Below are 27,646 nucleotides of genomic sequence, written 5' to 3'. Positions count from 1 at the left end.
TAGGGTGGATTTTCTTATTCCTGTGATGCCTGTCAGGGTACCCCCACCCCCGGTTCCCCTTCTCCCGGCTAAACAAGCCGAACCTTCCCCATCATCCTTGATACCCCCCCCCTTCCACTCCTCTAGCCAGGATTGGTTGCCCTGCTCTCTGTATTACATTCTTTTCCCACCCTAAAGTTGAAGCTCTTGAGCAGTTCACAGCCGTGTGAACCCTCTCCATTATTTCCCAAGAGGAATCAAACGCAGGTTCTGTCTCTGGGGGTTTGCTGACCGAGGCAGCCAGTTGCCCGTATGTTCACAGGGGCTAGCAGCATTAAATCCCCCCCCCGCCCCCGCTTCGGGGAAAAGTAGGGTTCTGTTCTTGCCAACCAGAGGCATTTGGCATTCGGGTGGATTTTCACAAGCGGCCTGCAAATTGCTTTTGCCGTCGCCTGTGAATCTTGGATGTCGTTGCTGGAGTTTTGCATTCATTCACTTCCTCGGTGCAACTTTTCCCCGTCACAAAGGACAGCGGTGGATCTTTCCTCAGTCTTGCTCTGGCTCTCTGCTCCAGCTTGGCTTTCTGGTGGTACCAGGAGAAGAATGCTGCGCTTGATGAGCGCCGGTCAGAGATGAGAAGCCAGGGGAAAGAATAGCTTGTAATTCTTCTGAATAGGCCCATTCCATTTCCCCCTTTAATTGAGCTTCCTCCAAAGAAGAGCTTTTAAAAGCTTGTAACGCGATGAGCTCTGCCGTGGTAAATGGTGGCTAGGCGGCCAGCAAAGTGCTTCAGGTGGAGTACATCTGTTCACAGGTGTCGCGCAAAGCGCATGAAGCTTCGACATGTGACCGTAAATCCACCTTCCTGTTCAGCCCTCAACTGCTTTTAAAAACTGGTTTCCTGCCCATTTAAAAACCGCATTACGTTAATTCTCCCCTGTGCACATAAATGGTGCAAAAGGAAAGAAAGCGACAAGGTACCGCTCTTGTACTCAAAAAGATCCCTTCAGAGGCTGTGTGCTGCTCACAGAGATGATATTTTGGCCCTCTTCGCTCAGGGCCTGAACGCGATTGCGACAACTAGAAGTAATCCAGCGCTGGAAAAGGTTTGGGGTGTGCCTTTCTTTCATTCATGGATTGAGTGCTGTATATGCCTTTTCTTCCGCCATGTTTGTACTTACATATCTGCTGATGTGCCCAGTAAATCTGAACATTCTCCTTTTATTAAAATCGACAGTTCCATGTCCTGGAGCCAAAAGAGGCTCAGCTGTCTTTGCAACGGCGTCCCTGAAGAATTCTCAGCCACGACGTAGAAATTCCCAGTAAAATTAAGGTAGCAAATAACTGATCGTCCCTAATCAAAAACGTAGCCGGTGTGACCTTCGCACGCGAGGACTGCCAGGCCCTGGGAAGAAGGGCTCTTTTGTGGGCTCCCCATGTGTGGGAGCTGGGGGTCCGAGAGAGAGAAAATCCAGCCCCCCATAATTAGCATGTGGCGGCACTGCCCTTGTTCATCAGAGTGGGACTCGACCAGGAAAACTCGCCCTCTTGCTAATTAGCGGAAAGGCGTGTGCGTCGGTGGGGAGGGGGCCCATTTGAACGCCCGTTTTAGGCTGGCCCCAAATGTGCAGCCGGTGCAACAGAGCAGAAAGAGGGTGAGCAAATTAGGGGTACACTGGCGAGAGGAGGGAAGGGAAATTCTTCCCCGGGGCACGCGATTAATGGAAGAAATTCATCGCCATGTTGGGGTGGTGGTGACTGCGGACTTAGAGGCCTTGCGAAGATTAGTCACATGCATGAAAAATAGGCCACGGCGAATAATGGAACAGGTTGCACGGGGGTCAGAGGGTGTTGCTGTCTCCAGCAAGCATTGCTTGTACAGTCCAGATGTTCAAGAGACATCTGGCTGGCCAGCCTGCCTGGTCACATGGCTCCTTCCGCTGACCCAAGGAGGCGGCTCTTTGTCGTGCCCGCCTCCCTTGGCCTTCCCCACCTTGGCACCTTTCAGGCGTGTCAAACACTGGCTCCCATCATCCCCGGGCCTCATGCTCGTGCTAGCTGGGAATGCCGAAAGCAACATGCCATTTAGATCACAACCTTCCCTCCGGTGAAGGACCCGCCTCCTCTCCTTTTTCTCCTCACAACAGCCCTGTCAGGTAGGTCAGGCTGGGAGGCAGTGACTGGCCCAAAGCTGCCCAGTGAGGGGGGACTTGAACCCGCAGCTCCAGCGCTCTGAACCACCACGCTGCCCTGCAGAGCCATAAGTCAGGAAACCAGCTCCGGAGGGTTTCCTGGAGGGCACCGGCTTGGGGAAGGCTGTCCTAGTCCACCATCCGCCTTCCTCACCCCCAAATGCGGGCTGCAGCATTTTCCATAGTTCCAAAATGCTCGAGCTGGAGCAACCCTCAAAAATTATGCACTGCACTTTCAAAACATACAATCTGCAGAAACTGAACCCACATGATACAGTCCAGCCACCAGAAACCAGCATCCTAGAAGCGAATCATGCTCTGGCTGAAAGTTCCCTGAGGATGGATGAGCTCGGCTCGGCTGCCCGTCCGTCCAAAGGGAAGCCCGGTGGGTGCCGCGCCTCACAACTGTCCCGATCGCGGATCCCCCGGGAAGAGGGGACACGCGGACCCGTGACCTGCTCTGGCGCGCCGCGGGGCTCAGGCGCCCCACCGGGCCGGCGCCGGGAGTCCTCCGGGCCCCCTCCGCCCAGATGTTCGGGGGACGGGCGCTTCGGGAGGCGCGTCGCGGCCAGCGGCTCCTGCGCGCCTCCTGCGCGGCGCCGCCGGCCCCGCGCCCCTGCTCCCTCCCGGCTCGCCGGCCGTGCAGCCCCTGCGCAGGGACGCGCCCCCGGAGGCCGGAGCGGGGCGGCGGGTGCGCGGCGCGCATCCCGCGGAGCAGCGGGGCCCGGCCGCCCTCCGGGGCTCCCGAGCCACTGGGAAAGCGGCCCCCGCTCGTGAAGCCAGCGGGCAGCCGTTGGGCGGCGCGCTTCGTGCGCCTTGGCGGGCGTGCGTGCGTGCGGGCTGCGCAGGTGGCGCACCGGGGCCGCGGGGGCGCCCTCGCTGACACGGGGCAGGGAGCAGCTCGTCCGCGGGGCAGCCCGCCGGCCTTGGCTTTGCCGTCGGCGCGGGGCGGAGACCCTGGTCAGGCAGGGCGCGCTCTCCGCGCGTGGCTGGATGCGCGGGCGGAGGTCTCGGTGCGATGCAAGGTAGTCCGCCGCGTGTCTGAAAGACGGGCCGTGCGGGGCAGGGTTAACCCGGAGCAGCCCTCCCTCGCTCTGTGGAGCTCTGCAGGCGTTGGGGCGCAACTCCCAGCATCCCCAAGCAGCATGCTGGGGCTTGGAGTCCAGCACAGCTGGAGAGCCCCAGGGTGGGGGAAGGCCGAGTCCCCGCGCAGCCACGTTTGGCTGGGACTGGCCTACTGTCCTTCGGGAAACATTTTAATTCTGACCCACCGGCCGGACTTGGAACCATTATCGGTTGGTGTGTGCATTTTTGCCTTTAATTTTGGCGCAGGTCGCCACAGGGAGGCCTCTGTGCAAAAGCTTAACGGGCCCCTCTGGTTCTGGTGTGAAGCAGGTGAAGGGGCCGATTGGGACCACCCTTGAAGGGCAGCGATGGCCGACTATTCTGGTTACTTTTGCAGGCAGGGGCAGGAAGTGGCTTGCGGGTTCTCCGCTTCGGGCACAGAAGGGCCCGTGGCATGGCCAGGCAGCGCAGCTCTCGGCAGGCAGGCCGAGGAACACACCGCCCGGCTTCTGCGGGTAATTTTGCTGACAAGCAGACAGGGCAAGCTGGTGGTGCTCCTCTTAATTAGGTCATGAACAATTTGGAGCATTTAGATGCTAAAAATGTTATGCACGAGGCCGTTCGATAGGAGTGTCGAGTATAGACAGGGAGGGGGCTTCATCGGGCGGGCACACAGGCGCTCTGTGGATGCTGCCCCCACCCAGTCCCTTAAAGGAGCATATAATAAAAAGAGCCCTTATGTCTTGTAACTTTAGACCTGCCCAAGACTGTAGGTGTACAGTTCCCAGAGTTGGCAGCCCCAGCTTCATACTAAACCCGCGGCTGGAGCCAAATTAGTCCCAGCTTGGCTTGGTGCATGAGGCAGGGGGCCTCGGGGCGCCCCCTTTCTGAGGTCACTGGTTCTCTGCGACCGATGCTGCATTTGGGCGATTTCGTCCGCTGGCCACTGGGCTCCACTGCCTGCAGGCTGCACCCCACCTCCCTCACATTTAGAGGCGCAGAGAGCAGGCCGTGCCATTTCCGGACATGGACCGAGTTCCCCTGCGCGAAGCTGTGAGCAACGCAATGGTTCACGTGAAAAATAGACGCGAAATCAGTGTGTTGCACGCTCACCCCACCCCACCTGCTCCTGCTATTCTTTAGTTTTCTTTGAAAAAACACACACACACGTTTACCCTCCTTTTCTCCCACCAGGAAATGCCAACTGGCTTTCAGCATAGATAGGAATAATCTGAACATTATCAAAATAAGATAATGAAATAACAAAATGCAGTCGACAGGAATCAGGGAAATCCAGTTCATCTGCGGGTTAAAAACAAGCAAACCAGGCAAAATCCCACCCCCACAAAGGCTTCTTTGGAAAGGCAAGTCTAGCTGTTATATAGTGCTGGAAAGAGTACAGCCATGGAGCCATATGGGACTGCCAAGGGAAGGCATGCGAAAAAATCGGTGCCACCACGGCAAAGGCCCCGTTCCGGGTGCTGAGCCCCTAGGCTTCAGTCAGTGGGTCATTTGATGAAGACACCCAGTCGCCGTTCAGGCTTTAGAAGATGACCAATATGGCGGAAGGGAGAGTGTGGCGTCTCTTCCCCCTCCTGCGTCAGGTTGTTGGAAGCCTTGATCCACCATCGCTCTGACGGAGGTTTGTAACTGCAGATACGGGTCCTCGTTGCGTCTGGTGCCCTCCCCTCCAGCTACCAGCCTGCACAGCGGTCCCGGGAATCCAGCAACAGCAAGTGGGGTCTGCACATCTTGTGTGGTCTGGAGGTGCCAGGTTGTGAAGCCTTCAGGACTTGAAAGGCAGCCTCTCGCATCGTGCGCCGTGCTGGAAATGAATGGGGGCCAACGGAGGTCAAGGAAGGAGGTTTCGTCCAGACGCCCTGGAGCATCCCCTCGGACATGGTGGCTTGGTCCAGCTGTTGGCACTGAGCCCCTCTTTGGGGTCGCAGTGGCTGGACAGATGTGAGGGCTGCTACAGCAGAGCAGCTCTGGCCAGGCCCGTCTTCCCCAAGGAAGAGCAAAGCTGGGAAAAGGCTTGCAACATGGATCGGACTGACATGCAAGCGGACCCTGGAGTCCTGCAGGGGTCTGTACTGCAAGCAATTCTGCAACTAATTCACAAATACCCTGGGATCAGGCGTGAAATGCCCAGTGCCCAAGTTCGCTACCAGAGTGGTCAGTGCGGCTTCAACAAAAGGGGATTATGAGAAGCTCCAAAAGGAACTCCCAGAGCCGGTGGGAGAAACGGCGTCAAAATAGCCAATAGGAGACAATGTACGCAAGAGTGAAAATATTTATTTGTTTGTTCAACTGATCTTCCGCTAGACGCGTCTGAAGACTCTTCCAAAATAATGCATGTTGGGGGCAAGAAATCCCACTTGAAGTGTAGCTGATGGGATCGGAGCCCGGGGTTGGTGACGGACCGAGAAAGAGATCTTGGCGTTGTAGTGGACAGACCGAGGAAAATGTCAGCCCGGCCTGGAGCTGCCATGAAAAGGGCAAATTCCATGTTAGGAAGGCATAATTAGGAAAGGCACCGAAAATAAAACAGCTCCAGTACAAACCTGTGATGCCGCTGCACAGTTCTGATCCCAGCACCTAAGAAAGGGTATTGTGGGGTTGGAAAAACGTGCAGGAAGGGGCGAGAGAAATGATCCAGGGGCTGCAGCACCCCCCCCCCCATCATGAGGAAAGGTTGCAACATCTGGAATCACTTTGCTTAGGAGAAAGGCGAGTGAGGGGAGATGAGCTAGAGGGGGGCAGAATTAGGCGCAGTGTGGAGAGAGTAGAGACGGAGACACGACCCAGGTGGGTCAGGCCATGAGGCCGATGGGCGGGGGAGCCAGGACTGAAGGAGGGACGCCGTCACGTGGCGCACTGTTCAGCTGTGGACTCCCCTTCCACCGTCTGTGGTGATGGCCGGACGGGTGGCCATTTCTCCAGAGGGGACTGGAGAAATCTGTGCAGGAGCAGCAGCCCATCCAGGCTTCTAGTCCTGATGGTTGTGTGCTCTCTCCAGGATGGGAGGCAGCGTGTGGTGTGCGTGGTTGCTGGGAAACGTGGCGGGAGGGTGCTGCTCACAGCTGCTCCAGCACTGTGTGAACAATCAGTGCAATCCAGCACCGCTCTTCTTGCGTTGGAGACAAGCTGTTTTTTGTGTGATTCCCTTGTTCCTTTCATGGAATCTCACCCCTCACCCGGAGGTGTCCAGACAAAATCACCTCCTAGTTACGTATTCCCACTGTTTCGTCTGCATTCTTCCAGGAAATCTGTTAAGGGGGGAAGACAGAACAGCGCAAACACTCTTCACCTTGGTCAGCAAAAGTGTCACCGGTACCACTGGGCGATGGAGAAGGATTTCTCCCAGCCAACCGTAGTTCTATCTGATTTCGATTAAGTTTTGGTTCTCTCACCCCATCTTTTTCCACACAAGCTGCAGCCCAGGAAATCCACAAAGAGGAAAGCCAAATTCTCGGGATGAAGGGGTCAACCTCTTCCATGTCCTCCAGGGAAGCTGGTTCTTAGGGCCCTCAACCCTCCCCGCATGAAAGGAGAGCAGGGGGAGGTTTATTTATTTACCTATTTCTTAGATTTATATCCTGCCCCATGAGCCAAAAAGGCTCTCTGGCGTGTTACAAGATTACAGTTTACAGAACAAAAAATAAAACAATCAAATCTAACAATCAACAAAGCACCGCCACAAAATTTCACAATAACCTCACATCTTTCCCTGTCAAATCTTTACCCACAGCAACACAATAAAAGGCACAATAGAACTAAAATATAAAATTCCACAATATATTATGAAACCTGAAAATTATCTCAACATTTGAAATATCAGGCTATGTGCCGGCGCAAACCCACCGCCAAATAGCCGACCAATCGGTAGTAAATTCATTATGGAAACAAATGAGGAGTTGGGGGAAAGTTGCCAATTGGACTGCATCTGCTCGCTCTTGCAAACCAAGCTCTGAATTCAAATTTCAGATTCGAAGCCGTCTATTTCCCCCATCCTATCTCACACAGACAGGTGCTGTGCCAAGCAGCAGTAGCTGGTCAGCAGAATCGATACAATCGGTGTGTTTCCGATGTCAGTCCATCACGGCAAACGTGTTCCCAGAGGGATGGGGCGCAGAAGAAGAAATTACCTTTTCTAGGAAGGGGAGGAGGAGGAGGAGGCAGTGCGGATACCCAGCCTCTCTGCTCCACAGCTTCCCCAGCTTTCCTCCACCTGGAACTTGGCAGCGTCTGAAAAGTTCAGAGGATGTCTGAACAGCATTCGGTCCAGAGTGGCCGAGGAAGTATGGCGGCTATTCCGCTAGTTTAATACGCTTTCCAGCTGCCCCGGCTCCCGTGGAATTAATAATTCAGCGTAACACTGCAAAAGTCACCAAGAACACAATTTTAAAATGCAGTCAGAGCGACCCAAACGGCACACGGTCGCGGGGTGTCCGGGTGTTTAAGCTTTCTGGGCAATTTTCGCTCGTGCAGCTGGAGCTGGTCCACGGCGGGCCTTCGCGGACTGCGCCTCTCCCTTGGCAAATTGCTTCCTCGCACCCCTGGAGGGAGACTCGGGCAGGCTGGAGCGCTGGGCATTAGTTTTGTTTTGGATTTTTGGAACGGTAACCAGGGCCCAAACACAGGCCTGTCTGTGCGTGCGCACACGCCTCTGTGCCGGCATTGCATAAACGGTGGGATCTGGTGACAGATTCCAAACGCAGCGCTTTACACCACATTTTCTCTTTAAATGCAGGATTCCAGCCCTTCTCAGTGTGGAGACAAGTTTCAGCACATGCAAATGTATGTAAAAATGTAATGAACTTGCATTGGTAGTCAGTCCGGCCTTTGTTCAGGTAGAATCTGGTTGTTTCCACCCCCCCCCGCCCCGTGCCAGACTTGGAAGGAAAGTTTGTCTGTGGAGCCTCTCCCAGTAGCGCTGAGGTGGGCCGGGGATTTGGGCCCGTGGAACTTGCTGGGAGCTGCCAAAGCAGGGAGGCGGCCTTTCTCGAAGGAAGGCAGTGAGTGAGCGGAGGTCTGTGTAAAGGGCGGGGCGGGGAGCATCTTTTGGTGCTCAGCTTCTCACGGCAAGATGATCTGAAGTTTGTCAACGCGCTCGGCTTCTGGTTTGCAAGGAGCGTGCCGGCGTTTGGCGGGGTGGGGGGTCCCTGGGCTGCGCCCGAGGAGAAAACGTCTCTGCCTAAGGATCGGGGCCCACTTTCCCTCTGCCCGCTATGTTGCTCCCACCTGACGCTCCTTCCACCCCACCTGAGGCCAGGCTGGGGCCTTGGGTGCTGGTGCTGGGCGCCCCAAAGCCTGTTTGAGGGGGCTTGCATGGGGAATGTCGCATGGCCTCCCCGTCTGGCCATGGCTGACTCGAGTGCGGCTGCAAGACGAGGACCACGCACCTCTGTGCCTGCGGGGGTCCCTGGCCCTCGACTAGCATTCAGCAAGTCACGTGAGATCGGCCAACGGACCGGAGCTTCCTGCAACAGAAGGGAGAGCTTTTATGTGCAGGAAATACGGACAAATTAGTTGTGGGACAGAAGGAGAGGAGCCCGAGGGATGTGGCAGAGCTTGTGTGGGTTCAGAGACACCCTTGTTTCCTGGGCAGGCTGGGTGCGTCTCTTTTGGACTGGGACTGGGACTGGGACTGAGGCAGTCTCGAGAAGCAGCCGACCTCTGGGGGAGGGCGTCCGAAGGGCGTCCGTGGGTGCAGCGGGGAAGCGCTGGGGTGGACGGGAGCTCGAGGCCGGGGGTGCGCACGCCTCACCTGGCGCATCCGTCTTTTCCGTCCGACAGCTCAGCGGCATCAGCAAATGCGGAAAAGAAATGTTGGGAATGTTGCCCCAGGAGCTGAGCTGGAGGTGGGCAGGCATGTTCAGGCTAGGAAAATCCCAGGATTTTACGCAGGTGTGAGTGAGTGAGTGAGTGAGCAAGCGGGAGACAATGAGGATGTGTGAAGGAGCAAAGCCACTGTGGCGCCAGGCGATCCCACCCGCCCTCCGGCCCCTCCCTTCGCCAGCCCTGCTGCAAGAGCAGGTCCTGGGACCATCGCGAGCGTTCTGCCCCATCCGGCGTGAGAGCCGGGACAGGGGCAGGAAGCGGGGCAGAAATGCCGCCGTGGGCAGCCTCCACCAGCAGGGAGATGTCAGCCTACAACTCCCATCATTCCCAGCCAGGGCAGTCTGTGGTGGTGCTTTGAGGGAGGCCGGCCTAGTGGATGACATTAGAGAGGTCGAACCCTAATTCAGGACTATTGGGGTTCTCACGCAGGGCAGGGCAGGGCAGGAGCGGGGGCTGTTGGGGGCCCGGCGCCCCACGAGGGTCTGGGTGGCCCAAGTTCATTCCTTCCGCTTAAATCCTGCATTTCCTCTGAGGAGCTCGGCTACCGAATGCAAGAGACTGCCCGTATTATTCCCACAACAACCCTGTGAGGTAGGCTAGAGTGGGGGGTGCCTTCGCCGGAGCCCTGTGAGGTCTGTGGCTGGGTGCTCCAAAGCCCGGCTGAGCCCAGGATGGGAAACACGGCTTGGGCTGGGAACATGCACAGGCAAGGGAGCGGTTCTTGGTTTCTGCTTTATTTTTATGGCAGACTGCAATTACCCCGGGGCTTTGGTTGGGATTTTGGTTTCTACCCTCTCAGGTAGGAAGAGCTATAAATACTTCACTTGCCCCAGCAACTGGAACGGGGACCTCTCCCCTCCCCCGCCAGGCGGCTCCTCGGTTTGTGACCCTTCCCCTCCCCCCCAAGGAAGGCGGGCCAATGACCCCCCCCCCCCCCCCCCCCCGTTAATTATTGCCAGAAGATGGAAAACCTCACCAAGACCCAAAGTCAGTGGCTTGGAAAAATGTAAGAGCTGCTCCAGTAGAGTTACGAGAATTAGCAACTCAAAGGACCCAGGAGTCCGGGCACCCCCCCCCCGCGCGCACGCACACACACACACACTGCATTTCAAGCACTTGTGTGCACCTCTTCAGAAGCAGATGCAGCTGCGGGGGGGGGGCTCAACACCCACCCACATCAGGACAGTCGCCAAGTTTTGAGGCTGCGCAGCATGCTTGGGCACCGGGCCACATCCCCGCGCCCTCCCACCTGCCCCCCCTTTGTTTCCCCACCCCGCAGTCCGTTGCAGATTGTAAGTGCCTTGGGGACAGAGGCCTGTCTGTTTTTATCTATTAAATTCTGCAGGATGCCATCCGTACTGATCGCGCTGTAGAAATAAATACTAATGGAATGTCAGAAATCGCTGCCTACCCATGTATAAAAAGGCAGACCACTCTCCTCGGAATCCGCTCCAGAATTTGCTTGGAATGCTAACGCTGGCCCCGAGTGTGTACAAAATGCCTTCCCGCCCCCCCTGGGGGTGAGGGGGGGGGTCACCTGGCTGGGGCCGGATCCCGAATCTCTGGCCAGCCACCTGCCCAACCTCTCCTGTCCAGGGGCCAGGCAGGTCCAGGTGCTCCTTTGCATGTACCCCTCATATTTGCGCACGTGATTCTGCTCCCGCAGACCCCACGGGCCTTTCTGCAGGCATCCTTTCTTGCAAACAGGTCTCCTTAGGAGACAGGATCTTTTGAAGACACGCACCTTGCAAGCAGATTCCAGAGGCTATGTCACCTGGCACGTGTGGACGTGTGTGTGTGTTGTGTGTGTGTGTGTCTTGCGGGCCTCAGCCGCTGCATCTCTTCCGCGTCTAGCAAGCACAGTTCCTGCGCGTGCGTCTTGCATGAACCTCCAGGCGAGAGATCCGGCCTGCGTTCAGATGCCACGATAAGCCACGCTCGGGCACGGAACACGGGTTGCCGACTGGATGTGCGGCCGGCCGCTGCAGCCCAGGGGCGGCGGCATCTTCCCTGCGCCTTGGCCCAGAGCGAGGGGCCTGTACGCGACGCCCCCCACCTCCCGTTTTGCCGTGGGGCAGGCGAGGCCGGCGCGAGTGGCGCTCTCCGGGGGGCCGCTCCCCCCGCAGGGCGGATCGGGGCCCGGCGCAAGCCGCGCGGCGCACGCGGGCCTGGCCGGGCGACGCGGTGCAATGCAGCGCAATGCGGCGAGGTCGCCCCGCCGCTCGTATGGCTGTCCAGGAGCGGGCACCGCATTCCTGCGCGGCCCGCAAGGCGGGGGGCGGCCGGGGTGGGCGCCGGTGTGGCCCCAGCGAGGGGCTTCTCCCGCTGCAGCGGGCGCAACCCTGCCGGGGAAGGCCGAGCTGCCGGTGCATTTGCAGCTCGCTCTGCGCGCAGCTTCCCCGTGCTTTGAATTCGGGTTTCTTTGGGGGGAGCGTGGCACTCCGGAGCGCCGGAGCCAGGGTGAAGGCTATCCAAGCGCAGCCGGCCCATCCTGGCCCCCGCTGGCTGCGGGACTGTGGGTACTGTAGTCCAGCGCGTCCAGGCAGGGCCAGGATGGGGAAGGCCGTGCTGGCAAAAACGGTGCAAGAGAGGGAAAGGTCTGGGTTGGGGGCGGCTTCGGGCTTCTCCAGAATGGCCGGGAGGGGGCCCCCCGGGTGGTCGCGGGGGCAGCGGAGCAGAGAAGCCCCCCCCCCGCCGCATTTGCTTGCTTTCTGTCGATCCTCCTCGGCCTACTCCAGCTCCGGGGATTTTCAGGGGGCAGAAGGCGCAGGGCGTCGAGCTGGGTGCCAGCAGCCCAGGATCCAGGCAGGCTCCGGGCCGCTTCTTGCAGGAGCGTAGCTGGATTCCTTGGGGCGGCGGTGGGGGGTGGGGGGGCAGCAGCCCCCGGGGGCCGGATGGGTGGGCTCTCCTCTCCCCTGCGCACGCCAGTCTGGCCTGGTGAGTTGCGGGATGCGCAGAAGCTGCAGCCCGCGACCCCCTCGCACCGCCCTCTGCCTGTCCCACTCTCTTTTGCAGCCGTTATCGGGCCTGGGTCCTAATCGCAGGAGGGGGGGCAGGGGCTGGTATGCAGGACTGCTGCATCAGCTGTTTGAGGCGTTCCTTCTGCTCTTTCGGTGTGCGGCGGAGCGGTGTATTTTGAGTAAATCTTTGGTCAAAGGTCCTGTTTTTCTCAGCCTTTTTCTTTTCTTTTTTAGGATGGAGTGGGGTGGGGGAGAGCTGATGCCGCGTTCCTGGGGCAGAGGGAGGTTGGGTGTCCATTTCTCTCAGGCACGTCGAGTGTGCGAGTGTGCGACGCTGCTGGGTCAGCGTGAGCACTGGGTGTGCTCTACGTGCGCATGTGTGTCTGACTTTGCCAAGTCTCCGATTTGCGGTTGGGAATAGTTGTCAAGTTAGAAGGTTTGGGTTCGCCGGAGAGCGTGAAGGCCGCCTTTTCTTTCTACGGTCGATATTTCTTAATGTGCTTCCCGTTGACGTTCTGAACAGCAAAATAAAATGGACTTTATTTTTAGTGCTTTACCAGCACTAGATTGAAGGCCGGTGGTGTGGCAGCCCATCCCCATGGAAGAAAAATGGATGCGCGAGCTCTCAAATAATGACTTTTTTGGAGGTGTGCGGGAGGTAATGTCGGTGGAGCAGTGCTGAATGCCTAGGTGGTATCTTGATGGTCTTTAAAGGTCTGCGAGAACCCACACACAACACCCTTTCCCACTTCTGGAGCAGAAAAACAAACGAATGCGCAGAAATCCTCATAACACGGCATGGAATGGGTCACGTGCCAGTTCCTCGATGCGTCCTGGCTGGAAGCCGGTGGGCCAACCTTGCCAATATGTTAGTGGCCTGCCAAGATGATGTTTGTAGCCTTCTAGGAGGTTAGTACACTCTCCTCGAGCTCAGTCGTGTTGGACTACACCTCCCATAAGCCCCCAGCCAGGTGGTGGGCTAGTAGCATGCATTTCTCCACAAGTGGGTGTGTGGATCCTGAAGGAGCGCCATCTCTGTGCCATCTCTCTGTGAGGGCGCCTTGTTTCCTCTGCTAAGAGCATCACAAGAGCTCTGCTGGTTGAACCCGAGGCCGTCCAGTCCAGCCGCGTGTTCACACAGTGGCCAATCCGCTGGGCGGGAGATCCCACAAGCCCCCAGATCCCCCAGGAAGCAGAGTACACAGGCATGCTCTCACTGATCCTGAAAGTAGTCCATGAGGACTAGAAGCCTGGATAGCCTGCTTTTCCTCCACAAATGTCTCCAGTCCCAGCTTGAACAATGCGCTGCAGGATGGCGTGACTCTCCCGCCCATCGGCCTCATGGACTGACCCACCTGGGTCACGTCTCCGTCTCTGCTCTCTCCACACTGTACACTGTAGATGCGAGCGCATCTCTCCTTGCCTTTTTCTAAGCAAAGCGATTCCAGATGTTGTGACCTTTCCTCATGGGGTGGGGGGTGCTCGAGCCCCTGGATCATTTCACGCGCCCTTTTCTGCACTTTTTTCCAACCCCATAATACCCCCTTTTTAGGTGCTGGGATCAGAACTGCACGCAGAATTTAAGTGGGGTCGCATTCTGAATACGAGCAGGATGACATTGGCAATTTTATTTTCAGTTCTTTTCCTAATGGTGCCTCCAAGAGAGTGTCCTTTATCACAGCAACTGTGAACTGGGGTGACATTTTCACTGCACCCCACAAGCTGTTTCTTGGTCCATCACTGCTTGCTTGCAAATCCCTTTCTCGCCACACATCTGCAGATTTGATGGGTCTTCTTTAAATTTCATTTTTAGTGAATAATTGCTTAGCAGATTTCTCCTGTACTTGCTTTGGAGAGCTTTGTGCAGTCCTGGCCTTGTGAGTCCACCTCAAGAGGAGCTGCAGCTCTTGGCCAATTCAGGCCCACCCATCTTAATTTCAACCAAGTGGGAAAGAAATGCCCCCTCGGGGCCGGGAGTTGTGTTTGGATCCAGGAGTGGGGCCCCGGAGCCCGCTCGCATGCCCGACTGGCTCGGCCTGGCCCTTTCCCCACTGGCTGTTACCTCATTCGGCAGTGGATCTGTCCCTGGGGGCTCGGACGGGCAGCTTTGGGGTCAGATGTCAACAGGACTGAATGCGGGGCTGGACTGCAAGGGGAGGTCCCAGGGCTGGGGGGCCATGGGATGGTGGTCCTGCTGGTTTGGGGAGGGGGCAGCACACAGAAAGCAAAATTGAAGGCAGATGCAAAGAACGGTGTACCAGAGGCGATTCCAGGCTCGCTCTGTGTGTGTGTGTGTGTGTGTGTGTGTGTGTGTGTGTGTGTGTGTGTGTTGACTTTTCATAGGGTTGTAGAGAGAGAGAGAGAGACTGTGTGTTGGAGAGAGAGGGAGTATGCTAAATACCTTTAAATGTCAGAACAGTTAAACTAGGACTTATACCCAGTTAAATAAATCTTTGCTGTTTATCGGTTAATCAACTGATTAAATTTGCATATGGCAAAAAAGAAAAGCTGAGCGACTTTCTCCCTGGACTTCACAGGCATCGCCTGGGAACAGGCCTGGGCCGAATGTAGCCTTCCAGATCTTTTGGGATGCCAACTCCCATTGCCCCTGCCAGCATCTCAAATGGTCAGGGATGATGGGAGCTGGCATCCAGCTTCTGGGGGATAAGCAGGTCCCCACCCCCACAGCTTAGAGGCATTCTCTCTTAAATTTGGAAAAATGTTGGAAAGAAGGTGCTTCTTTCAAGAGGGTGTCTGACAAATGCCTTTTACGGAAATTTGGGGGGTTGGGTGTGGTACTATTAATCAGGGCTACTTTGGGGGTATTTAACATTGTAAATCTGGCCAGTTAAGGGATCAGGTGTGACAACTAAATTAAATGCGCAGAGAAAGGCTAGGAGGATGCAGCTAGGAAAGGGGGGCACTGTTGGGGGTGGGCTCTTTCCTCCCACTGCTGAACGGTTTGGGGACTTGCTGTGGGTCTTTCAAACCCTGCCACACCTGTTTAAGCAAGCGGAAAACGGCACAACAAGTGTGGCAGGGTTTGAGCAAAGGAAAACGGCGTCTCGGTGTGCACCACCCCATCTTGGCCAGACACGCTCCACACGCATTGGATTCCAATTCCCAGCATCCCCATGCAGCATAATGGATGCTGGGAGTTGGAGTCCAAGGCTCCTGGAGCACGCCGGGTCAGGGAAGGCTGAGGTGAACCATGGGGATCAAGCTTCCTTCACGCCACATACAACCTTAAAAACGATTGTTTGTCTAAGTCGAGCCTAAGTGGGAAATGCCCTGGAGATCCGGGGGGGGGGGGCAGAGCACTGGGGGTTGCTGGGAATGGGGCTGCTGCCGTTGGGTGCCAATTGCCATCTCGGATTAGCCGGACGTGTTGTGTTTTCTTCCGAAGTGCCATTTCCCCCCTTTCAAAGCGTGTGTGTGAAAAACAGAGGCAAATGTGTTTCTGGACATTCGCGGCTCACTGAAGACACCGAGTTCCCCTCATTATTTCTGTTCACAGTTTAATACCTGAACAGCCTTTCAGTGCTGGGCAGCAGCAGCCCCAGAATGCTTTGCAGCCAGGTCCCTGGGGGCAGGCGGTCCCGGCAGGTGCCACCTGCGCCCGCCTGGCTTCCAGGCGCTCCTTGCAGGCCCGTCCCTTCCCTTCCCTTCCCGGAAGAGGCTGCAGGCTCGGCTCTCGGGCGCCTGGACTCGGGCCCCCGTCTCCCTGGACGCGGGTGCCCGGGCACCTTCCACCCTCATGCTCACCCCAGTGGGGTCAGGGCACTGGCCCTGGCGCTCGGAGGACTCGGCTCGTCCCCTCAGCCCAGCTGTGGAGCCCGCCAGATGGCTCTGGGCCGGTTGCTGACCCTCAGGCAAGCCCACCTCACAGGGGTGTGGTGCAGAGAGGCGGGGAGGAGGAGGAGGAGGAGGAGGGGTATGCACGCCCCTTTGGGGTCCTTGCAAGGAAAACCGGCAGGATTCAAAGGCAAGGTAAACCCGACGTGGCTCTTGTGCCCCCCAGGTTCCAGAACGAGGGAGGCTACGTCCTGTACCCGCAGATCGGCGACCGCCTGGACCTCATCTGCCCGCGCTCGGTGCCGCAGGGCCCCTTCTCCACCCAGGACTACGAGTACTACAAGCTGTACCTGGTCCAGTCGGAGCGCTGCGAGATCCTGCACACGCCCAACTTGCTGCTGACCTGCGACCGGCCCGAGCACGACATGCGCTTCACCATCAAGTTCCAGGAGTACAGCCCCAACCTCTGGGGCCACGAGTTCAAGACCAATCAGGACTACTACATCATCAGTGAGTCTTGGCTTGGCCCCTCCGCGCCAGCGGCCCTGCCCCGGGGCGGGTGGCTTCCCCTTGCGTGGGTTGGCGGTGCCCGGAGGGGGCTGCCGGGAGCTGGCAGCTCTTGCCAGCGTTGTGTGGAGCCCGAAGGCAGGTCCGGACCGTCTGGCAGAAAACAGCCCCGTGCTTCTGTTGTGTTGATCGCTTTAACAGGCTCTTCCCGGTTGGGAAAAACGGAAAGACATTCCTTGGTATTGCACAGGGGAGACTGGAAGCCCCGTCAGGTTCTGTGTGTGGGGCAGGCAATCGCCTGGAAGCGTGATGTGTTAGTACCATGGAGGAAGCCCCTCCTGTGAAAAGCGTTGGTCTCCGTGCTCAGCACAGGACGGCTGAGACGCCACCACCGGGCCCGGGCCTGGGCCCCGTCCCCGTCCCCGGGCAGCAGCTTCCTCCCCTCCAGCGGAGCCCAGAGGAGCCGGTGCCGGGTTCAGCAGGGGAGCAGGGTGCAAGACAGGGCCACAGAGATGGTGGCCCCTCCGACGTCCTGCTCGCAAGCCCGGCCTGGTGGCTTTGCAGGTTCCCACCAGCGCTTTGAGCTGCACCCGCCGCCCCCGGAAGATTCCATCCTGCCCGTGTGCTCCATCCGGACCGAGGGGGATCGTTTCGGCACAGTCCAGCCGCGTTCGCACACCGCTGCGGGGCTTCGGACACTCGCCGCAACCTTGGCAGCTCTCCTTCCCCACCCCCCCCCGGCCCTAGCAGAGAGTCCCCGAGACTTCCCTGGGCAGGGGAAGGGGAGGGGGAGGGCCTGGCAAAGGCAGCGCCGTCTCCCGGCGAGGAGGAGGGCGTGCAGACGCCGCCGCGTTCCAACCTGTCTGGCGGGACCCACCCGCTGCCAGCAAGGAGCGGCTTCCCACCTGCAGAAGCAGGTGGAGCTCCCGTCCCGCCCCCACCAGGCACGCCGAGAGCAGCAGACCCCTCCCCGGTGGGAAGCGGCACAGCCTTGCTCCTTGCGTGCCTTGCTGAAATGATGGAGTCTTTCTGTTTACGGGTTTTCTTAAGCCGTGGCTTGTATTTCCTCAGTGTTTTCTAAAACTGTCTTAAGGCACAAGCCTGTGCTGGAGCAGGCAGCGAAAACGCCTTGCCGTCACAGCAAGTCCCGGCTGCTCAGGACGGCACCCTGAGGCGGCCTGAGAAGGGAGAGAGAGGAACTCGGTCGGTGCCTGGTGCTGCAGCAAGTAATTTTGGCAAAGCCTCGGCGGAAGCTTCTGGGATGAGGGAGGATCAGGCCGCTGCCCGGGGAGGTAGCGGGCTACCCTTTGCTGGAGGTGTTGAAGCAGAGGCTGGGCAGCCTTCTGTTGGGATGCCGAGGCTGCCCCACAAGCCTGCGTTGCTCAGGGGTCAGGCTAGATGATCTCCAAGATCCCTTCTTGCTCTGTTCGTCCTGATGAAGCCTTGTCTGCATACAGGATGGATGGCAAAGTGTAGGAGGAGATGGGCCCAGGCCGAGGAAATGAGGCAAAGAGGCAGAGCGACAGTAGGGGAAGGCCAGACCAAGGAGGACACCGTCGTTGCTTGGGGTCAAGGCGATCCCTGCTTGGGGTTTGGGCAGGGGAGGCCAGACAGTGGTGCTCCCAGCCGCACTGAAACACTGGGTTTGAAGGCCTTCCAGAACCGGGGGAAATGTGCTCACGGCCACCCAGGAACCGGCCTACCAGCTGTGCCCCAGCTGCATTTCCAGAGTTGCTCTTAGGGCAGCCCCACACGGAGCCCGAGGCGACCGTCTAGGGGTTGTCGTGCGTCGTCCCCAGAAGCCCATGTGCCTCAAGATGACAACAGTCAGGGAGAGGCAGGGAATGGCATTTGAGGGGCGTGCCCGGGGGGGCACTGGCTGTTCCGAGGTGGTCCCTCTTCAGCCCCTGCCCGCTTGTGCCGGAGGTGGGCGAGGATCGAGCCCTGCCAGGCGCCCCCTCCGCCTCTCTTCCCACCCTCCGCATCCCCGTGACATCAGCTCCGGCAGCCCGGGGTGGCCCTCCAGCCATTTCCATGGCAACCATCTCTCAGCAAACCCGCATGAGCCCGCGACTTGGCTGTACCACGGCGACCATGTTGTGGTGCTCTGCCAGCCCCCCCAGCCCCCGCCCCACGGCCGGCACCAGCCCTGCTCTCGTTCCAAGCCGAGGTGTCCACGCTGCCCCCCTCGCCGGAAGGAGGGGTGTTGCTCCCCCCTCCAGGGGTGATGCTCTTGTGATGCGGCTGGGTTTTGCTTTGGGGGGAGGATAAGTCTCCCCCCATGGCCTGCGCATGCAATTCTGTGTATGGGTGAGAGTTGGGGCTTATATAGGCTGGGATGCATGGATGCGCACACTGCACGGACTTGTGGGAAGCAGCTTTCGGGGCTCACATGGGAACTCCCTCCCTCAATATAGTTATATATCTCTATGCAGCATTTTCCTCTTTCTTTCTTTCTTCCTTCCCGTGTCAGTTCGCGCCGCTTTGTAGCGTGTGGCACATGCCCCGGGCAAGAAGACAGTGTTGAAAGCAAACCAGTCTTGTGCCCCCCCCCGCTGCCCCCCAGCCGCACTCCCCGACCGCTGGCTTCTCCAGTGAGACAGGCAAGGGGACACGCTTTTGCAGCACTTAATTAATTAATTGCCGGGTGGGGCGCCAGAGGATGGCTGCCCAAGGTCGCCGCTTTGCTCCTGGGCTAAGCGGCGGCCGGCGTGTCTTCCACCCGCACCCCCAGCGCCCCCCCCCGCCAGAGGCAGGGGTGGGAGCCCCCCTGCAGCCGCATCCAAGCAGGCGCGAGGGTTTTCCCGGTGGCGGCATCAGTGACCCAGTTTCTCCCCCACCCACCTTGGGATGATTTTATGCCCAGCCAAGCATGAGGGGAGAGCAGAGGACCGCTGGGCGGAATGAGGAGGAAAGGGAGGGAGGCCGGGAACGGGGGCGGCGAACTGGGGGGAGAGCACGGGGGACGGTGCCATCCGGGACAGGAAGTGACGGCCAGGGACGTGGCAGGCCGGGATGCAAGAAGCAGTTGTACTCGGCACTGTCCCCGAATACCCCGGAGCGTACCTTGCTCCTGGAACCTGGCTTGGAACCAGCGTGGCTGAAGGCGGGGTGCAAATACCTGCATTCGTGCAGTGTTTCTGGGGCCTGGCAAAGGGCATCTCTTGAGTATGTGCAGGGTGCATGCCCGGCGCGGGAGCGTTGGCACCATCGCCTCGTCCCCGGGGTGTGGGAGTGTGGCTCCGGAGAGACCAAGCTGGGCACAGCTCCGGCGTTGCAAAATCGACCTTCATTCCCTCGAACCTTGCTTCTGTGCAGGTGCAGGAAGTCTGCGGGTTCTGAGGACAAGGAAGGCCTCCGGAGGGTTTGGTGAAGAGCATTCGGCGTGCCGAGATCCCTGAAAACTGGAAAGGGAAAGGCAGTGTGCGCTTAACCGTCAGCTGCCCGCCCGATTTGCTGAGGGCCTTTCCGGATGGCAGTGGGGCAGTGCAGGGTCCCCCTCGCGGGGCAGCAGGCACGGGCACCCCCCCCCCCCCCCACTCTGGGCCAGCCCCACTGCAGCCGCACTGGCCAAGCTGCTCTTTGTGAGGGCTCAGCCGAGCGCGTCTAAACCAAACCGACGGGCCCGGATTCTCAGCGCCCCCGGCAGCTGCTAGCGAGAGGCTCCGGTGCTGCATGCACGCGACCCCCCCTCCACCATCGGACCCACTTTCCCCACAGAGCTGGAATGAGAAGGCAGGGGTCCTGGATCGAGGTTTCTGAAGAACCTCTAGAACTCATTCGCTTTGCCTTTTGAGAAATGAGTCCAGAAAAGCTCCCCCTGCTTCTGCCTTGCCCCCCTCAAAAGGGAGCAGGGTCCCTGCATCACCCACTTGTAAAGGTAGGGTAGAACCCAGGGGGTCCTTAAAGCCGAGGTGGGGTGCATTCCTGGCCTTGGTACAGGCCTGTCTCCTCATTCTGGGCCGTGGTCCCTGGCAGGAAGCGTTTTCAAGAGAAAGTGCGCTATTTTGACCCCCCCCAGGCCTCCGTTCCCACCCAGCCCTGGAATGCAGCCCCCAAAACTGCTCAAAATGGAAAGAGGTTCTGCACCCCAATTTTAAAGGGTCTTAAGCAGCAGAGAAGCCATGCAAAGTCATCTCGCATACGGGATCGTTGCTGTAACGAACTCTATATTTAGAATGTGAAGCATGGCAGGAAGGTAATATTTTCTGGCCACATCCCTACATCCTCGTTCAGCTACTCGGGGCCCTGTCTCCAGCCCCAGGCCCCCTCTAAGTTTCCCTTCCCCTGCTCTGAACTGGGTCCTCCCACACCCAAAGGGCTTTTTATTTTCCCACAATGCTGATGGTTCCATTCAGGGCATTCTGGGAAAGGGACATTATGGCTTCTGGGAGGGAGACCTCCGGAGGGGTGCATTGGGTAGACTTGGGGGCCTGGGAGTCACGCGGGTTGTGAGATCACGCCGATGTCTTCACGGCGAATTCTGCTGAGCACCACGTGATGGCAGCTTGCAGCTGGGCGTATCTGGGTCAGCCAGGAGTCGCTGAGGAAGCGCTCTGCGAAGCCCGGTCCCGCGTTCCTCCTCACTTGGCTTCAGGTGCACCATCCTGGCAGCTCCCACCTCTTCCGGGGAGCCACGTCGGGGACTCCAGCTGCGTTGTGGCGCCAGCACTTGTGCCTTTGGGAAGGTGGCTGGCCTGCCCGGACGCCGGGGTTCTCTCTGCTCTCGGGCAGGTGCCTGAGAAACCCTGGCTCATCTCGGCAGCGGCTGGCTTATTAACAGATCATCGGGGGAACTTTCTCTGTGCAAACATTAAGCATCTTGTTTAAATATTAAATGCCCTGTGGAGGATGCTGCGGCGAGGGGGTGGGCCTGGGGGAGGTGTGGGGCTGCTCAAGGGCACCAGAGTTGCTGGGCAGGAGTCAACTCGGGGGCCGGGACTGCGGCGCCCCCTCCCCCAGGACCTAATCCACACGGTCCTCCCGGGATCAAAGTCCGCTTCTGCCTATCTGGGGCGATTAGGGAACACAAGCTGGTCTCCAGGGCCTGGGGGTGCCCACCCCACACAAGAGAGAAGGACCCCCCCCCTTGCAGCCCCGGCCCCTCTGCCTCCAACAGGGCATGCTGAGCTCTCCATTAGAAGCCACCTACTCACCTGCCCTCAGGTACTTAAAAAGGCCTTTGCCTCTTCTATATTCTCAGGGTGGCTTGCAGAAGAGAACTGGCGCAAGCGGCACCGTGAGCTAGCAGCAACATGGACGCATACAGACAAAAAATGTGGCAGAAACTGGCCCCAAAGAAAACGGAGGCACTCTTAGCTGTCAAGAAGTTGGGGGTTTTCGTTTTTAAGGCCTTTCGCTGGTGACTTTGGCCAATTAGTAAAGTGAGACCTTTGGCAGGGTTCCGGGCGTCGTAAGCGGGATGCTGCCATCCACGGCTGGCAGCCTGCCCCCGTTGCCACCCCTGCGCCTCGCTTCTCCCGGCAGGAGCCCACGAAGAAGCCCCCGGGTGCTTTCAGGGACGGACGGACAGACGGACGGGCTGTCTGTTGGTCGGTCCAGCCATCCATCTGTCCGTCCTTCGGGGACTGCTCCCGAGCCGTGCAGGCTGCGCTCCGGAATGGGCCGGCCGCCCGCGCGGTGCCAAGGGGCAGCGAGGCTTGCGGCAGCCTCCCAAACAGCCGTCGGGGCAGCCCCGGCCCACGGCCCGGCCACTGGGGCGCTAACTCTGCTCTCTCCCCCTGCCCAGCAACGTCGGACGGCACCAAGGAAGGGCTGGAGAACATGAAGGGCGGCGCCTGCGTGTCCAAAGGCATGAAGGTCATCTTGAAAGTTGGGCAGCGTAAGTGGGGGAGGGAAGGGGGGCGGGCTGCAGAACCAAGGGGGGCTCTGGGCTCCTGACTTCTCTCTGGGGGAAGCGCGGGGTCCCTGGGACTGGGCGAGGAGCAGGGCATGCTGGGAGCCAGGCCTTCCCGGGGAAAGAGCAGGGTTGGGGGGTGAGCACAGGGCATGCTGGGAAGGAGATTCTCGTTTCCTTCGGGAGAAGAAATAGCGGCGGGGGCTCGCCAGTGTACGTGTATCCCATGTGCCACCATCACAAGCGGCAGCGTGGACTCCTGGGTACCTGAACCCTTGGCTTTTTCACTCTGCGGCCCCCCAGCAGGACCCTCTCGCAGGGGGGAGCCAGGCCTCCCCTGCCCCAGCTCCTCAGCAGGGCGTGTGTGCAGCCCCCGGTGAAGGGTGCCCACGTGGCCAGCAAGGCCGGGGCCGGCCGGGGCGTGCACGTATCTCCGTCCCCGGCCCCATGCAGGGCTCCCCTCTCCCGCAACCTCCACGCCGGCCCCCCGGTTCTCCACCATTCTGTCTTTGCCCTTCGCCCCCCAGATCCCGGCACAGGGTCCAAATCCCAGAAGTCCTTCCCAGACACGCCCGGCGAGAAGGAGCGGGGGACTTCGGGGGCCGCTGAGCCCAACAAGGAGATGAACCCAGGTACGCCCCTTCCTGCAGCCCCCTCGCTCCCCCGGCACCCTGCTGTGGCCCCAAAAGACCAGCAGGGATCCCCCTGGATGAAGCCGCAGCTTGAGGCAGCTCGGACCGCCCCCCCTCCCAGCAATCCAGAGCTGCCTGGAATAGAGGATTCCCCATGGCCGTACTTCTGTTTCCCCCATAAGAGGCCCTGAAGCGCGTGCTCTGTGGGCTGCGGGAGCTTTCCTCTGCTGCCTGCTCCCTTCTCCCCACTGCTGGGTGGGGGTCTTTGCCAGAGCCGCCATCAGCAGGAGTGTGGAAAGGAGGGCAGCTTTGGCCTCGCTGATCGGACCCCCGGGAGTCCCGGCTCCCAAGGGGTGCCTCCTGGCACCTTCCCCAAGGAATGCGGGTGCCGGGTCCCAGTGCCACCTCCCCTGACTTAGCTTCCTCCCAGAGAGCTCAGGCACCCCCCCCCCCCCACCCCTGAGGCCGGCATGTGCACAGGCGCTCGGGACCTCTCCCCCACCCACCCACCCCTCGTGTCTGGGTCCAGCCCCAGACAGGGGAAGCGGGAAGCGGCTTGGGGCCTGGCTGGCTGCGGAGGGCTGGCTGCCCCATCCCTTCCCGGGAGAGGGAGCCCGGCGTGGGGGCCCGGTTGATCTTTATTGATAGTGATGGTTGAAATGAACCCTGCCGAGCTGGGCAGGGGAGGTATCGGGGAGGCAATTAGCTCCATTAACCAGAGTCGACAGACACTAACGAGCACCTTCCCATGCCAGGCAGGGGCCGCTTGGTCCCCCAAGCGTCTGCAGCGGCGGGGCTTCGGGTGGATGGACGTCGCATCCACCTGGGCCAGCCGGCTGGCCTGCCTGCCTCCCGCGGCTGGCAGATCGCTTTCCCAGCCCCATGGCCTTGGGATCTCTTGACTGGGGGTCGTTCCGCCCACAGCTTCTCTGGAGGCTGCTTTGCTCACCTGCCCGAGCCCCCGCGGCACGTCCACGTTGGTGGCACGGGCCTGGAGAACGGCAGGCTCCTGGCCCCGATTCTAGCAGGATGGGGCCCGGCAAAGAGAACCTACAAGCAGCCCTTCCCAGAACGTCCAGAGCTGCCTGGGAGAGGAGAGGCGACTCTCTTGGGGTCAGGGAGATGGCAGAGAGCTGCGTTCCCATGGGGGAGGGCCAGTTCATCCGGAAAGATCAAATGCTTTTCCTGACCTGGACCTGTTACACTGCAGAAGGGGGGCTGGCGGGCCAGAGGCTCCCCTCGTATGCTGAAAATGAGTCAGGAAAAGGGGCTCTGTCGAGCAAGGTGGCTCGGGCAATTGCTCAGGGAAGGCCTTCTCGGGCAGGACCCCGGCTGGCGGTCTCTCCGGCACCGGGAGGTGACCCTGGGCTTCCCCGGGCTTTTTGGTCCGTCAGTTTTCCTAAAAAGCATCACTGTGCTTCTCGATCTTTCAGTTCTCGCTCGCTTCATCTTGATGTTTGCTTTGGTTTTACGTATTCCGTTTTAAATCTAAGGGGCCTTTTTATATAATGCTTTACAATGTTCTTGTGGTTAGTTCATGGTGCCGAGTCTTCTCTTGTGAGTCACCCGGAGAGGAGCTGGGACGCGGTAAACACGCCATGAAAAGGAGAGGCCGGCCTGCCGTGCTACCTTTCTGCAGGCGGGGAGGCCCTCCCGGGAGGCCCAGGAAACGCGCGTTCCCATGGCGGTGGTGCCAGGACAGCCTCACCCCAAGCCGGGGCACTCCTCCCTCGCTGGCCGCTTGCCGTCTTTTGCGGGGCGTGATGGGAGAACAAGCCTTGAGCCCCTCTGCTAAACACCCATTTCTCCCTCCCACCCCAGGGCCCCCGACGGGCAACACGACCGGGAAGGTGGGGGGCGAGAACGGCCCCCTGCCGCAGTCCAACGTGCCCATCATCGCGGGGGCCGCCGGGGGAGCGGCCTTCGTCCTGCTGGTCGCGGCCGCCGTGACGGGGGCCCTCTGCTACCGCCACCGCCGAGCCAAGCACAGTGAGTCGCATCACCCGCCCCTGTCGCTCAGCACCCTGACCAGCCCCAAGCGGGGCGGCGGGGGCGGCGGGGGCAACAACAACGGCTCCGAGCCCAGCGACATCATCATCCCGCTCAGGACTTCCGACAGCGCCTTCTGCCCCCACTACGAGAAGGTGAGCGGGGACTACGGGCACCCCGTCTACATCGTGCAGGAAATGCCCCCCCAGAGCCCGGCGAACATTTACTACAAAGTATGAGGGGCCCCCGCTGCACCTTCGACCTCCGTGGAGGCGGGCAGGACTCGGCACGGAGGGACGGACCCTCGCCCGCCCCGGGGGTGCCGCCTGTGTCTGGGGCCGCTGGCACTGGGACCCTCTTCCGCCAGGAGGGAGGCGAGACTCTCTCCCTTGCGTGGATTCTGGCCGGGCTTGGATGAGCGACTCCGGGAGACGCCCTTCTCCCGTCCGGCGTGAGTGGACGAGCGGGCTCCGCGGAGGCACCCCCGCCACCTCCGACTCTCTGCTGAAAAAGGGCTGCGTCCCCCCCACCCCCATGCGGTGATTTCTCCGTGGAGACCACGGCGCGATGGGGGCAGCGGCCCTCGCCCGCGTGAGGCCAGGAAGGCGTCCCGCGGAGGCCGGCTCTGCTCCAGAGATGCCCGCTTTGAGCACATGCGCACACAGCCAAAAGGAATTTGCCTTTTAAAAACTCTCGAGTATCTTTCCACATGCACATTTCTTTGCAATAATTCAAGCTTATTTTCTTGCAGCGGGGAGGTTGCACTCTATCCAAAGTCCATGTTCTCGACGGGGGGGCGTGTGGTCAGAGAATAACGTTAACTTCAACCGTTTACCGTCTTGGGATTGTGTTTTTTCCGTACAAAATGTCTAAAGAGTAATTCAAAATATGCTTTGTAGTGAAAAAACCAGAACCCCAAAATTGTAAACCGTGGAATCAAGTGTTGGTGCCTAATGTTTTGGTTAAAAATCTATCAGGATTTAAGATTTGCCTTTTAACCTCCCCACCTCCCACAACACACCTCTCTCAAAGCCGACATTTCAGACAAAGAATTTTGCAGAGGGTGAAGAAGGGTTTGCACCATTTCAGTGTTCCACCAAATTCCCGCTGGGCCCTGTAGTATATCGCAGCTCCTCGCTCTTCGGGCTTCTTCGGACTCTGGAAGGCGAGCACCTTGGGGCAAGGCGACGGCTGGCAGAGACCGCCCCTGCCCACCGCCTCGCACCCTCTCGGCTACCCTGGGCACCCGCCAGCCGCTGCTCCTTCCTGGCCACCCCAGCGCTTTCCTGGACTAGTTGCCCGCTTCGGATCGGGGCTGCTTGCGGCAGGGGGAGACCCCCCCGGGTCTGGATCGGAAGACTCTGCAGCAGCCTGGACTGTGACTGCAGGAGAGTCGGCCGGGGGTCTTGCAGGGGTGGCCATTTTGAGAAGCCTTTTGTCGTCTAAGTTGCTAACGAGAAGAAAGAGCAAAATGGCCCCCGTTGCCCGTCAGGCCGGCTGAGAAGACACAGGGGGTGGGGGGGCACTTCTCCGGGGTTTCTGGTGCCTCACTTTGGGGAGAGATCGTGACTGTGGATCCCAAATGGCCACATCCGGTGGATGTCAAGAAGCTGCGTGTCGTGTGTGACATTTTGTGGAACGCCCAAAGAGGCAGGACTTTGTGTGTTAGACGGGGGGACGTGGTCAGGTGTTTCTGTTTGGGCAGGAAGACAGAAAGAAACGGGGGGAAATGTGGTCTTTTTCAGCTTTAACAGAGGTTTTTGGGTTTTGTGTTTTGATCGGAGAGTTTCTTAGCTTTGTCGGTGGAATTTTACTGTTGATTATAGAAGTTCTTGCGCAGGTTTGGTTTGGACTCTTCCTTGCCTCACTCCTCCTCCCCTGCCCCTTTTGAACCCAGGGCCACCAAGCCGGTTTCTCCCTCATGACTGTTGGGATGGCAGGCAACCGGGTTCGTGTCCCCACCTTCAGGAGGTTTTTCCCAGCGAAGGGTCAAATGAGCCAAGCAGAGAGGAAAACCCAGGGCCTGAATTTCTGTTGGAGTACTGCAGAAGCCGGACTCCTTCCTCCTGCAGCTGCAGGTGGTGCTTTGGCTGCAAGAGGGCAAGAGAAAGGCGCTCTGCACATGCTCAGGAACAGAGGGTGGGTCATGCACACAGATTGGAAGGTGAAGTTACTGGAGTCGGTCTGGTGAGGCTTAAAGAAACCATTTCAGGCACACTTCCGATGAAACAGTCGGGAGCAACAGCACCCGGTTCACCCCCGGTGGAAGCCTGCATTTCCGGGGGGGGGCGAGTCTGGCCGGCCCCTCCCTCCGTGCTCCAGAGCAGCCCAGCCCCCCACCTCCTCGCCAGTGGCTGGATCAGCAAGCCGGGCCTTTCACGTGATGAGTTCTGACAGCGTGCGGCCCGCGCCCCCCAGGGCTGCGTCTGTCCCGTGGAGCAGGGATCTAATTGAGGGCGGCCCCCACGCACGCGGCACGGAGCCCCCGCGGGGGGGGCGCCCCGCGAGCAGCCGCTTCTCCAGCGATCCCGCGACACTCCGCTCAGCCCGGCTCGGCTCAGCTCTCCACGGGCACCCGTGACAGGTCCCCCCCCCGCGTGTATCTGGGCCTGTCGCCTGCCATCTCCTTCCAGATACCTTGTCAGCATTCGCCGCAGACAAGGACTCGCGAGGTTATTTTGGGAAGGCGGCAGCAGAACACGCATCAGCAGGGCGGGGGGGCCGCGCCATGTGCCCCGACGGAGACGGGCCCGCGGCTGCCGGAGGCGGGGGCCGCGCCTGCCTGGGCAGGGCCGGGCCGGGCCGGCTGCGCTGCGCTCCCGGGCG

The 27,646-nt window shown here is 59.5% G+C and overlaps 1 protein-coding gene across 1 annotated transcript in view; it reads left to right on the top strand.

The window, feature by feature from the left end:
• EFNB3 (ephrin B3) overlaps nt 1-25,059 on the top strand; it is a 35,270-nt gene extending 10,211 nt beyond the window's left edge. The window contains exons 2-5 of the mRNA XM_044417227.1: nt 16,062-16,345; nt 22,092-22,184; nt 22,727-22,831; nt 24,653-25,059. Of these exons, the coding sequence (XP_044273162.1) occupies nt 16,062-16,345; nt 22,092-22,184; nt 22,727-22,831; nt 24,653-25,059 (889 nt within the window). The remainder of the gene's footprint in view (nt 1-16,061; nt 16,346-22,091; nt 22,185-22,726; nt 22,832-24,652) is intronic.
• The last annotated feature ends 2,587 nt before the right edge of the window (nt 25,060-27,646 follow it).

Source organism: Varanus komodoensis, unplaced genomic scaffold, assembly GCF_004798865.1.
Source record: "Varanus komodoensis strain SLA01 unplaced genomic scaffold, ASM479886v1 scaffold87, whole genome shotgun sequence".
NCBI lineage: Eukaryota > Metazoa > Chordata > Lepidosauria > Squamata > Varanidae > Varanus > Varanus komodoensis.
Note: the sequence above shows the minus strand (reverse complement) of the source record. Positions and strands in the feature narration are given on the sequence as shown.